The 12,107-nt window shown below is 38.4% G+C and overlaps 1 protein-coding gene across 7 annotated transcripts in view; it reads right to left on the reverse strand.

Moving 5' to 3' along the window:
* Nucleotides 1-1,797: 1,797 nt before the first annotated feature.
* Nucleotides 1,798-12,107, reverse strand: part of FRMPD4 (FERM and PDZ domain containing 4) — a 416,031-nt gene continuing 405,721 nt past the window's right edge. For 5 of the 7 annotated variants that reach the window (XM_074907130.1, XM_074907150.1, XM_074907160.1 and 2 more), the window contains 5 exons: nt 11,422-11,604; nt 8,077-8,215; nt 6,426-7,487; nt 4,837-6,108; nt 1,798-3,619 (listed from right to left, as the gene is read on the reverse strand). In XM_074907130.1, coding sequence (XP_074763231.1) covers nt 2,268-3,619; nt 4,837-6,108; nt 6,426-7,487; nt 8,077-8,215; nt 11,422-11,604 — 4,008 coding nt within the window. In that variant the 3' untranslated portion in view covers nt 1,798-2,267. Of the gene's footprint in view, nt 3,625-4,836; nt 6,109-6,425; nt 7,488-8,076; nt 8,216-11,421; nt 11,605-12,107 lie in introns of all 7 variants that reach the window. The other 2 variants (XM_074907141.1, XM_074907192.1) reach the window with 2 other exon arrangements.

Genomic DNA, 12,107 nt, shown 5'->3' on the forward strand with positions numbered 1-12,107 from the left:
AAATTCTGATTAGACATACAGAATTTTTATTTTTTAATCATAAAGCCTATCAAATATTGGAAATGGTTCCCAGAGAGGTTGTAGGACCTCCATACTTAGAGGGTGCCCAATACTCAACTTGAAACAGCCCTGAGCTACCTGATCCAATTAGACCTGCCTTGAGGAAGGGTTGGACTAGATGGACTCCAGAGGTGCTGTACAACCCAAATTATTCTATGATTCTATCAAAATTCATTAAAAAGGCGAGGAAAAAAACCCACTAGTTAAAGCAAAAAAATATTGCCAGAAAAAAAGACCATAGTCAACTTTAGGGAGGAAAATGAGCAGGTTTACAATCAGAAAAGTTCTTTAAGGTCAACAAAAACTACTTACCTTTGAAATAAAATTAGATCAATTTATGAAATAAAATGAAAAGGACTGGAGTAGCAACCCTGAAAGTGCCACATCCCTATGATCTATGTTGAAGCTTAGCGGTAACAATCCTAAACCTGTTTTTGAAACATAGTATTTTCAAATCACTGGTGACTTTTTTACATAAACTCACAAAGCAGTCAAGGAATACGTACCAGTACAACAATTCAGCTTGTTTTTTCCTCCATACAAGATACTAAAGAACCACAGAAAGAATTTCACTGGTACTTGCAGCAAAACAGCAGCACACCCAGAGAGCAGAGTGTGAGCACCACACGGGACAGGCTGTTGTCCCCCACCACCAACTGCCTGCAGCCTACCTCCGAGTTTCCCTCAAGCGTGGGTCCGCATGCTAAGTGAATTGGTCTCAGAAACCAGATTTTTTTTTTTTCCTACAGACAACAGATTAAGCTTCTGATACTGTTTTTCTGAAGATGTTTCTCTGCAGTTGGAAAAAGCATGTGTTGGTTTCATAGTGAAGTGCATCACTCTATGCAAGAAATAATTCCTTGGTAAAACTTGATTGTGGTGGTTTACAGAAAGCTTCACCTGTGCTTCAAGTGAATGGGTAAGTTTTCAAAACAGAGTCGTTATATTCTGCATGTGACATTATGAGAAACATCAGTTTGTAGAACGGTATTATGCACTTTCCACAAGGGCTGCTGCTCCTTGGTGACTGAAAAGTTTAACAGATGCTCTTGTGAAGGTCTATTTGCCAGGTGAAGCTTCTGCTTTGGCTGTCTCTCAAACACAAGACTACAAAATGTTTTCCAGAAAGGTTCAGATGGGAGAGATTATACACAAATTGCCTTTGTCGTCAATTAGAGAACTGTCTCTAGCTGGAAATATTTCAGAGATATTAATTGTATTCTGAAAACTTCATTTTATTTCTAACTTATTTACAGTTAAACATTCAGAATCATAAAATATGAAGTATAAAATATTTAACAAAATAGATGCAGTTCATGTTGTTCATATGCACCATAGATATATGTTGAAACAGTAAACAGCACAGGAATTCCCTAATGGTCGTCTCTCCCACTTACCAGGGAAAGGAGCGTGTAGACCTGCCCATTCTGGTTTGACCAGCATGGCATTAACCTTCCATTTCAGAGAGAACACCACCACCACCATTCTGGTTTCTGTGTCCTCAGTCTTCCACAGTTACCTTCACTGTCTAAAATGCCAACACTAACGTTTCAGTACAACAGATACCCTCTGAAGTTGGTATTTTCAATACTTTTTTTAAATACAGAATTTCCTAGGAAAGAAGAATCAGGTAATTCAGGCCATATGAACAAAAGAGTCATTTATTTTATATATATTCTCTAGTAAGTTATAATAGTCTTTTGGATTTTAAATGTCTTTTTGCTATTTTCAATGCTTAAAAATTATAATTTTAAAACATTAAATATTGTGTTATATACATTATGATTTAATTTCTCATTTCTAAACATGGAGCATTCTCCAAGTGAAAACTTGGATGAAACAGAAAACAACTTAATTAACATAACAGGCTTTGAAAGTTCACTTCATACAACCATAAATTTGACTATATGAAAAAAAGCCAAACATCACTTTGCTCCTATATGTTTTTTTTTCTGTTTGTTTTTCTGGTCTTGGGGAGAGGGATTTTTTGGCCTTTGTTTTTGTATAAACTGAAGGACAGATCTGGTCATTACTTTTGTCAGTGTTCAGCATTTTAACTTTTTCTTAATCTCATACCTATTTTATATAAAATAACAAAATATACAGAGAAAGCTGAGTTTGTTACATTAGTTCATACACATACAGTAAATAAAAGTTTTTTTTATGTATGGCTTTGCAAAGGTAGATTATGAAGTGACTTTTGTATTTTATTTGTTTAAAAGCATTTTAAGAGAACGTGTTAGTGTGCTTACAATAGCGGCCATGGTAGTTGAATGTCGAGCCAAGAGTTTAATGCTAGGATCACTGGAGGTCTTGCCTGACACTGCTTCTGCAGCCTTCAGAAGACAAATGTAGTTTATTACAACCTCATCTATCTTAGCTATAATTTCCTGCTGCTGTGTTTCAGAGTTCATAACTTTAACTAAACGCATGCAGGCTTCTGTTAAGCAACAGAGTACTTGAAAGCTGGAAGTCATAGCTAAAAGCATTTCCTCAGGGCTTTTATCAGCCATGGCCATTTTCCTGCAGGCACTTCCCAACTGTCTCGATTCCATAGATAACAGTTGTTTGTACTTAGAAAGTTTAAGGTCATATGTTTCTGGATGTAAAACTTCTCTCTTGCCCACACTTGCTCGGACCAGTGAGAGTAGCTCATTGGCATCCTTTTGTGCTGCAATAAATCCATCAGGCATTGCATATGTCTTCTCTTTCATCACATTTATTCGTGTGATTCGTGCATCAAAGGCCATATCGTTGAGATTCACATCAATTTGGCCACCTTGGACGTCAGCACTGCTCTTCTCGTGCACATTGACTGCCTCACCTTGCGGGGGCTCAGCAGCTTTCGGGGACTCCAAGACTTTCTGCTCATTTTCACTGGAAAACGACTGAACAACTGGTTCTGCGAGCTCACGTGGGATCTGTGGTTCAAAGAGACATGAGACCTGATGACTGTCTCGGTCATCTTCATCATCGTTGTCATCATTTCCTCTGCTTAGGAAACAATAGCTAAAGGGGCCACGGCATCTCCAGGTGCTGGTGTCCAGCTTCCGCAAGGGCAACGTTCGACACTGCTTGGAGTCCTTCTGACTGGCACCTGTGCCCGAACACCTCTTACTGTCCTTCCTATCAGTGCTGACATACACACAACTCTGGGAATAACTTTTTGACAGCTTTTTGCCCAGGGGGAGTTCCACCCTTCTCTCCAATTTGGATTCGTCCCTTCGGGTGATGTCCAGGCATTTCAAGCCGGCTGAGGCTGCCTTCTTTTCAAACAGCATCTCAATGCCTGCAGATCCTTCAATGATGCTGCTGCTGCGTCTCAGCACTTTCCTGTTGTTCGGCATCCTGAGGCTTCCTCCTATCATGTCATATGGCCGTAAACTAACTGTTGCCCCACAAGCCTGATTTACTTTGGGAATGTCACAAGAGTCTTGATTTTGACTTGGCACCTTTGATTCTGATAGCATGGATGATAGCATGATGGAGTCAGCTAGAGGCTGTCTAGGAAAAGCTGTAGGCATGCCTCCTTGTCTTCCCTTTTCAGGCTCTGTGAAAGCTACACTAGGGGTAGTAGAAGAGCAGACAGAATAATTAAGCATCACCCTGATAATATTCAGAGACTGAACTTTTAAATATCTTTAACAGTCAGGACAAATGGATTCCTGGTATTTCCCTGTGGTCTCCAATCCTCAAAATATTTCACAAAACATTCACTGCTAGTTCCTCATGTCTTTTGTATTTCTCTAAAATGCCTCTTAAAATCTATCATGAAGTTATACCTTATGAATAGTTAATTGTTCATTTCACTAAAGCAGACTTCTTTAAAAAAAGGAATAGAAAATCATCTATAAAACATCCTAAATCTCCCCCAATATATGGATTGCACGTTTTCTATTAACTAACTAGATGAATATTTTCAGAATGAAATATCCTCTTTAGCACCTGAGAGGGTATGGAAAGACACTTTCATCGTAATTTTGGTTTGATTATGTAGGGTTTTTTTGTCAGAGAAATAACATTTCTCATTCTAGCTGCTAGTCTGTTCCACTTCCAGATTTTCATGCATTCACGCACTACTGCTACATGTGGGTTGCAACCCAGGAAGAGGGAAACATTTAAAACCCAACTGAAAGAATTTACAATGCTATCTCCAAAAAACCGTGCATTTTTTAATAACAGCAATTTCATTAAATCTCTTGAAACTGGAACTTAAAAATGCAGTAATATTTCTATATGTAAATTATTCTTTACAGAAACACCTGCTGTCAGATGGTGAAGTAAATACATGCTTAATAAGGTAGAGACATTTTCTCATCCTTACATTTAGAGCTTTTTATTCATACTGGCATGCTTTTGACAATTGCTAAAATAGCATATAAAATACATAATAAATGAATCACAGGTTTTTCTCTCCCACATTAATATACCTTGTGAAGTCATTTTATAATCTAACAAATATCCTGGAACTCAAGTGACTATGAATTTTGGAGAGGCTTCCAAAGAGTGGAAGAGAGGCCTCTCCATCAGTGCTCCACCCAGTATTTTTAACTGTAATGAAAGGTTTTTAAAACAATTGATCTTTGTAAGCAGCCCATAAGAATATCTCAACATGTACAGGTAAAATTAATAGATACACTGAAGGTCTAATCCCACTGCCTGCTACAGCTTGGTGATGTAGTTTCAGGCAAAGATAATGCAAATGTCTCACCTAGTCCTCAATGTTAACATGTAGCTTTAAAAACCCACATAAGAAACGCTTTATTACTGCTGTACCTGTAGTTTCTTTTATCTTGGGGATCCGATGACATCCTTCTCTCAAAGTGCCAAACAGTGGTTCAGCATTAATTGCTGAATGCACGACTGGCACTGTCATTCTATGACACACAGCTTCGGGCTGCTGGTGCAGGTCCTTGTATGTCGTTCCATGGTTTGGAAGAATGGCAGCTCTTTCATCTGCTGGAATATAGGCAATGCCCTTCATCGCTGGGTCAGAGATAATGTGCTTAACATCAGAGGTACAAAGAGGAGATTCAATGGGGGTAGCACACGTGCTACTGCCTGTGCTGCATCCTGCATCCACTGAAGAGCACTGAGAGCTTTGCAGTGAGAAATGGCCTTCACTTTGCAGAGATGACATGCGCTTAGCCAAGTGATATTCACAAAGTCTAGCTACGCTCTGCTCAGCTTCTGGAAGCTTTGAAGGATGGTCATCTGCAGTTAAATCAGAATCTTCTGCATCATTTAGGTCTTTGGCTGAAGACACGGGAGTCATATCTGACAGAAAGTTTTCACCTTGGCTAAGACCCGAGGTATCATCCTGATCCATCTCAGGATCCACTTCATCCTTACAGTCAGTTTCTGTTTTACCAAGGACAGGAACTCTTGGAAAAGTCTTCCCATTCACTGTTTCTGGGCTTGGCTTATCTGCTGCCCCATCATCGGCAGCATACCATCTTTGGCGAAAGGCAGTTCTCTCCACATTAAAAGTGCTTAGGCGTTGACCGTCTCTTGCTGAAAGAGTTCCAAATTTAGCTTTCAGATCTTCATCAGTCTCTGCTTTTTTAGTTCCCTGTTGCTTTTTCACAGTAGCATTGCCATCAGAGGGTGCTTTTACTTCGCTGTCTGTCATCTTATTTTTCCTTTTACTAGTGCAAGAATATACTAAGGATCCCATGTGCAATTTGCTAAAATAATCAGTGACAGATTTTGTTTCCATGGTCTCTGGCTCCATTTCCATGTTATCTGAATGAAGAATCTGCTTTGAAGGCACAACTTTTGACTGCAGCTCTGCAGCCTGACGACCAGACAAAGGCTGTGAGGGCTTCAGGCCTGGCCCTCCAGCCTGATTCTTAGCAATGGGAAATTCAGTCTGCTCTTCCACAAGAGGTTGGTAGCCTTCACTTGTGGTCAAAAACATACGTGCAGTGTTTTCCGACTGTTTCTGTGCTGCGGCTAGTTCAGAGCTTTCAGTCATTTCAGAGGAATTTGTTTCATTGCCAGAATCTGAAGATGACTCAGGGCTATATGCTCGCAGGATAGCTACACCTGCAAGCCACAAAAAATAAGAGTCAATTAAATGACAGCAGCTGAAGCACCTGGATAAGCAAAGGGGGTGTGTTAGAGACAAAAATATGCTTTGTAAGAATACTCTGACTTTATTGCACAGTTCCCAGGACAGGTAGTTTAATAACATAATGGTAGTTCCATTAAATAATATAGAATATGATGTATGCAAAATGATGGCAAAAAAAAAAAAGGAAGACCAAAAAAAACCAAACCCTAATGAAATGGGAGCATTTCCAAAGCTAAATGGATGAGATGAAATGATTTTCAATGAATAAATGTAACTATGGCGAAAGAACCTGAATTGTCATTCGTCTGCTGTTCCTCTGAAGCAGCCAAAGCTTCTAGTGCTTGAAGTGTAGAGACTACAGCATCATCTAGTCCCTTCTCACACTTCCCCTCTGTATTAGTAGGGACAGCATCGATAAGAGACACTGGAATGTCATCATTGCCTAGATTACTGGCTTGCTCCTTGTTGTCTCTAGGCTGTGTTGCTTGATTCTGAGAGTCTTCTTCATCTGAACTGTCCCTGAAGCCAGGTGGAGGAGCAGCAATGGCCATGTTTAAGGTATGCAATAGGAAATCATCTTCATTATCATCACCTTCCGGAGGTGGAAGTGAAGTTAAATCAATAATGTCATCACTAGAACCAGAAAGGCTGAGTAGAGCAGGCCTATTGATTTCTCCTACCATAATGTCTTCTTCACAGCTTACTTCATCTTCATCTTCAGCATCATCTGTATTTTCTGCATAACAAATATCATGCAGCAAAGGCTCTTCTATCCCTTCTGCAGCTCCAAATATTTTACCATCGTTTATAGTTGCGTAAACAGAATTTGTAGCAAACTGAATGCTTTCCGCATCTGGCGACAACTCCAGGCCTTTAATGTCATTGGCATTACTAATATAAATGGCTCTTTGTTTTTCCAGTACTTCTGGACTTTCATCCAAAAGCCTTTCATAGCCAAGAGTCTGGGGATTGATACCATCCAAATTGTGATCTCCAAATATAAAGGAAACCTTTGCTCCCCTGGGGGAATCTTGTGCTTTCTTGCTAGATTCCAAACCTGAGAGTGACAACAGCGAAGGCTGATTAAAATTTCTGCTTTCTTCTGCTTCAGTGGGGTCACTTTGCTTGGCCAGATGCTGATCAAATCCACCCGAATTATAAGTGTTTTCTATGTACAGATGTCTGTGTTCCTTTGGACATAACAGACTTTCAGAAACATCTATAGTCTTCTGTTTTGGATCAGCAAAGGACATTTGAGTCTCCTGATCTCCTTCAGCCAGGAAAGTGGTAGTTTTTGGTATACAATTCCACTCAGAAGCAAGGAGATTATGCTTCCCTCTATTTTCAGTTCCTATAGCATGGTGAAATAAAATCAACATTGTGAAATCAGAGAGCAAACTCATGTAATTTTTAAACAATAACTTGCTGAGCAATAAAAACTCCAATAGGGCATCTGAGCCATTAAACACTTCAGAAAAGCACTTTTAAACTCACCTCTGCTCTAAGTTAAATAACTGTTGATTTAATGACCTAAAGTTTAACTGGTACTTTTGTACTTTAGCACAAAACTAAACCTCAGCTAGGTACAAATGCTACTCCAGGAATAGTAACACAAAACCAAATCCTCAGCTGGTTTCTCCAACACCATATGTATTCTTACAGAAGATATATGCATATAAAATAATAATGCTCAGATGGTATGCATCTGTTTCACTACAGTATGAAAGAAATTAATCACCTGGTTTATTTTATGATTAAGATGCTATCAAAGGCTGACCATTAGAACATTATAAAGCTGAACTGATCTACTGTGGTGCTAGGTCTGAACCAGCAATCAGATCCCATTTGGCACACCTTCGTATTTATCTGGAGGTGCACTGTCTTAAGCTGGCTTCTGCTTTATACATTGGACCATCATTAACATACTGTGCAATGAATACCTGTTTCTCGGCTCCCTGTATTTTTCTTGTTGGCCATGTTAAATATTGAGCGCCTTGAGTCAACCAGCAGTCTATAGTATCCAGCTGTTAGGCAAGCAAGATTCATTGCATCTGACGACTCCATCAGTAGAGTAATAGGCTAAGAAGAACACAACCAAGTCTTGGTTAAGGCTGTTCCTCCTCAATCTGTTTACCTGCTGACAATGCTACTACATGGAAGCAAAAGGATTTACATCACAAACATCACACTGAAAAATACACACAAGAACTTATTTTCCTCAGTACCAATATCAAACAGTATCAAACATCTAGAAAACACTGGAGTTGCAGTAAGGTAGAAGTCCAACTGGACATTTTAACAGCTGATTTTGCTCTCTTTCTCAATGAAGCTAACCATTTAAAGACTCTTGCTTCATCTTTTTCATGCATTGATACAGTATTCTTGCCAAAGCACTGTTTATAGTTACTCTGCAACTGCCAAGGGCTAACAACCCGGTACATTAGTTGCTGCAGTGTTGCAGTAGTGTAGGAATCTGCAGCTTCCCAGAAAATGAAGTGCCCTAAGCACATACAAAGAAGCAAGATACAGGCAACAGAGTCAGGAAAAGTTCGGGTTCAGAAAATACTGTAGTGATGTTAAAGCTATCATTACACAACAGCAACAACGAATATTACAATGACAGCTTAAAAGAATTCAGTGTTTGTGGCCTGCCATTACTGAAAAGACAAGCGATGAAAAAATAAGCAGATAAACAAAGAGAATGGAGAAAGATCCTCAGAAGGGAGGTCAGCAAAGAAAACAAACTCAGAGACCTCAGAGCTTTGAAAAACTATGGCTGCCAGGCTAGTTAGCATTGAACTTGACACATGCATGTGAAACATACTTTCTTTAATTCCCTTTTCTTTTGCCACAGTATATAAATTTCTTTGCCTGAAACTTTTGTTCGTGGCTCTGTTGCTTTTAACACCAAAAGTTGCTCTTCTCAAATATATTTTAAGGTGGCTAGCCTCTACAATACCTAGACAAGAAATAAAAATGAAGCCCTTACTATGATACATGGATAGAAATTACACTGTAGAAAACCCATCTTATCACTCACAGTTTGTTGTAACTCATAACTATGGGACATTTGTGACAATTTATCATAATTTAGCATGCAGAGCCCACTGTCACAAGACAGATGCAGGCACCTGCATCATTTGTACCTGGAGCAACATTATATGCAACAAGGATGGCTCTCCAACTTACTCAACCTTTGACTAGTTACAAGACAACTGATTCTCATGAAGGCTGTGGCCAAAATATAACTGATGATCATAGTTTACTACCAAGTCCACAACAGGCCTGATAATTTTCTAAATGCCTGTGATGCAGCATTTTAGGCCAAAATATTCCAGGTCCCTGGAATGTATAAACAGTTTTCAGCAACGTGGAAAAATTTGTGCTTTTTTTTTCTTAAAGTATTTGGTGCTAGAGTTTGAGCTTCTATTCAATACAGGCTTCTTTCAAAGCATTCAACTATAGCTATAAAGGTTAACTATAAATTATTAAACCTACAATGGGCTAATTAATCTCTGCTCTTTTGAGTGACTACTAAAAAATAACATTTGAAATGCTATGTTCATCTCAAATATTCTGCAGTGATTGACAGAAATGGATGATCTCCACAGAAATCTGACTGCTGAACAGTAGTCCCGTGACAGCTAAATTTTTATTGCCTGCTTCTGCCAAGCGATACATTCTTGAAAAGACATTAAAAGGAACAAAAAATAAAATAAAAATCCAAACTGTTTATTCATTTATTCATTAAGAAAATATTAGCATACATGACATAAATCAGTATATTCAAAATCCGGATATAGGAACCTGCTACCTTAGAGTAGGCCAAGGGATGAAAACATCAGCTGAGAATGCCCACCTGTGTGTGACTGCATCTCCTCCACCAGGACACAGTGACAACCCCTACTTGTATCCCACAGAGAGGCAATTTTTTGTTACATTCCATCCAGAGTCTCTTAGAATCATAATTTCAATGTTAGGGAACTCTCTCTGGGTTTAAGATAGTATATGTTGAAATGCAAGGAGATGGGGATATACATAGTATGCCATAAGGTAGTAACAGAATTATAATATAAAACATCATACCATGGAAATATATAATGCTATGGCATACAGTGCTGCATTTTGCATATGAGCAGATGGGAAGGATTTAATTTATATATTACTTTCTCCATCTGGAAAAAGGTGATAACCGCTTTCTCACAACAGGGCTATGAGTTTAGCACAGTAATAATGCAGGTAAAGTAGCCTGAGATCCTCAGATGTTATAATTACTAAGAAAGGTAAAAGAGATGTTGTGTTTGCCAGCCTGTACATTTCTCTTAAGTGCTGTCAAAGAGCATCTAGATTAATTTACAGCAATGTTTTGCTCATTAACTTAAATATAGAGAAACAGTTCCAGGTCAATAAGCCTAAAGCATTCAAAGCAAAAGCTTAGTAAAATATTCCTTGTGTATGGCTTTTGTGTATAGCTGGGTAAGCAAAAAGAACTGTTAGGCTCTATTTATTTCAATGGAATATTTAAGTTTTAAGTATAATGAGAACTTTTCCTTTAGTCTCTGATTATACTGATTAATGCTTTAGACAGTCTCTGAAGCATTTCACTTCAGAACCAAATAGAAACCACACCAAGAACCAGGACAATATAATATACAAAACTCCACTCATTGCCACTACATGCCACAGATGCAAAGTGTTAAGTGGGATTTAAGAGAAATTAAATGACTATAGGTAGGTGAAGAGCATCTGTGAATATATTATGTAGGGCAAAGCACTGCACTGGAATTACAAGGGCTAAGAAAAAAACCCTTGTCTTTTTACAGTTTATTTCACTGGTAACCACTATGCAGTTACTTACAGCAAACTTAAACAAATAAAACAGTGGACTACAGGGGATACTTGTCTGATGTAGCTGGTGATTCTCTAATGGTAATAATATTGTCTGTTACACTAGAAGGAGCTTCTAGGGGCTCAAGGAGTTTCAAAAGGCCAAATTCATCATCACGTCTCCTCACCACGGAAATCAAGGAAGACAACAACAAAGCAAGTTGCTTGGGGTCAGACGAGAAAAATCAGAGTAAAAGCTTTGCAAAGCACCAGTCTGGTATACCACAGGCCCCTCAAATGCCCTACATGCACTCTGACCAAAAAAGAGCTAAAAATCCACCCTCAGAATATTATTGGCATGAAAATGTTCGGAACAGTATAGCTTGATCAAATACTCAATTAAAGACAAAAACATTATCTAAAGATGTTATAGCAATATAAATAAAGAACAAACTTACTTTTACATCTAAGACATGGAGCTCAACTCTAACACTGCTTTCATCTTCTGTAAACATCTCAATCCTGTTCACGTGGCTGAAGTCTGCCAGGAGAGCCACCAGGTTCGTTTTAGTGTTTATAACATGACTGATTCCGTACCGTGGCCCTACTAACAGAGTAACTTCTGAACGCTTTTCTCCCTGCTTTAGCAGAAAAAGAAAAAAGGGAAAAATAAAAAACGTGATAGGTACTGCATAGTGACAGAAAACACCATTGCCTTCTTTCATTTTCATGGAGTTACATTTGTATGGCATTCCTACATTAAAGATTTTTATGTTTTTCTGAGAAGATACGATATACAAGAGAAACTTGATTCATAATTAAAATCAAAAAGTAAAGGAATCTGCTGCTGTATATTGACTATACTCTAGTTTTTAGATGGATAGTTGGATGGACAGACAGATGGATGGATGGACTGTTTCTGTTAAAAGAAAATCTATAGTTAGTTGGATTTTCCAAAAAGGTGCTACCTATCTCCAAATCCCCAATAAAATTCAAAATATAACATGAATGTTATTTTCAAGATGAAAAGAAAATAAAAGTGATTAGGCTCAATTAACAATGACTTTTAAAGTGTATGAATAGAACATAAACTTCTGAAGAAAATTATATGGTCCAGCTTTTGCAAAAAGGCATTTGGATAAAA

The sequence above is a fragment of the Athene noctua genome, chromosome 1, assembly GCF_965140245.1.
Source record: "Athene noctua chromosome 1, bAthNoc1.hap1.1, whole genome shotgun sequence".
Lineage (NCBI taxonomy): Eukaryota > Metazoa > Chordata > Aves > Strigiformes > Strigidae > Athene > Athene noctua.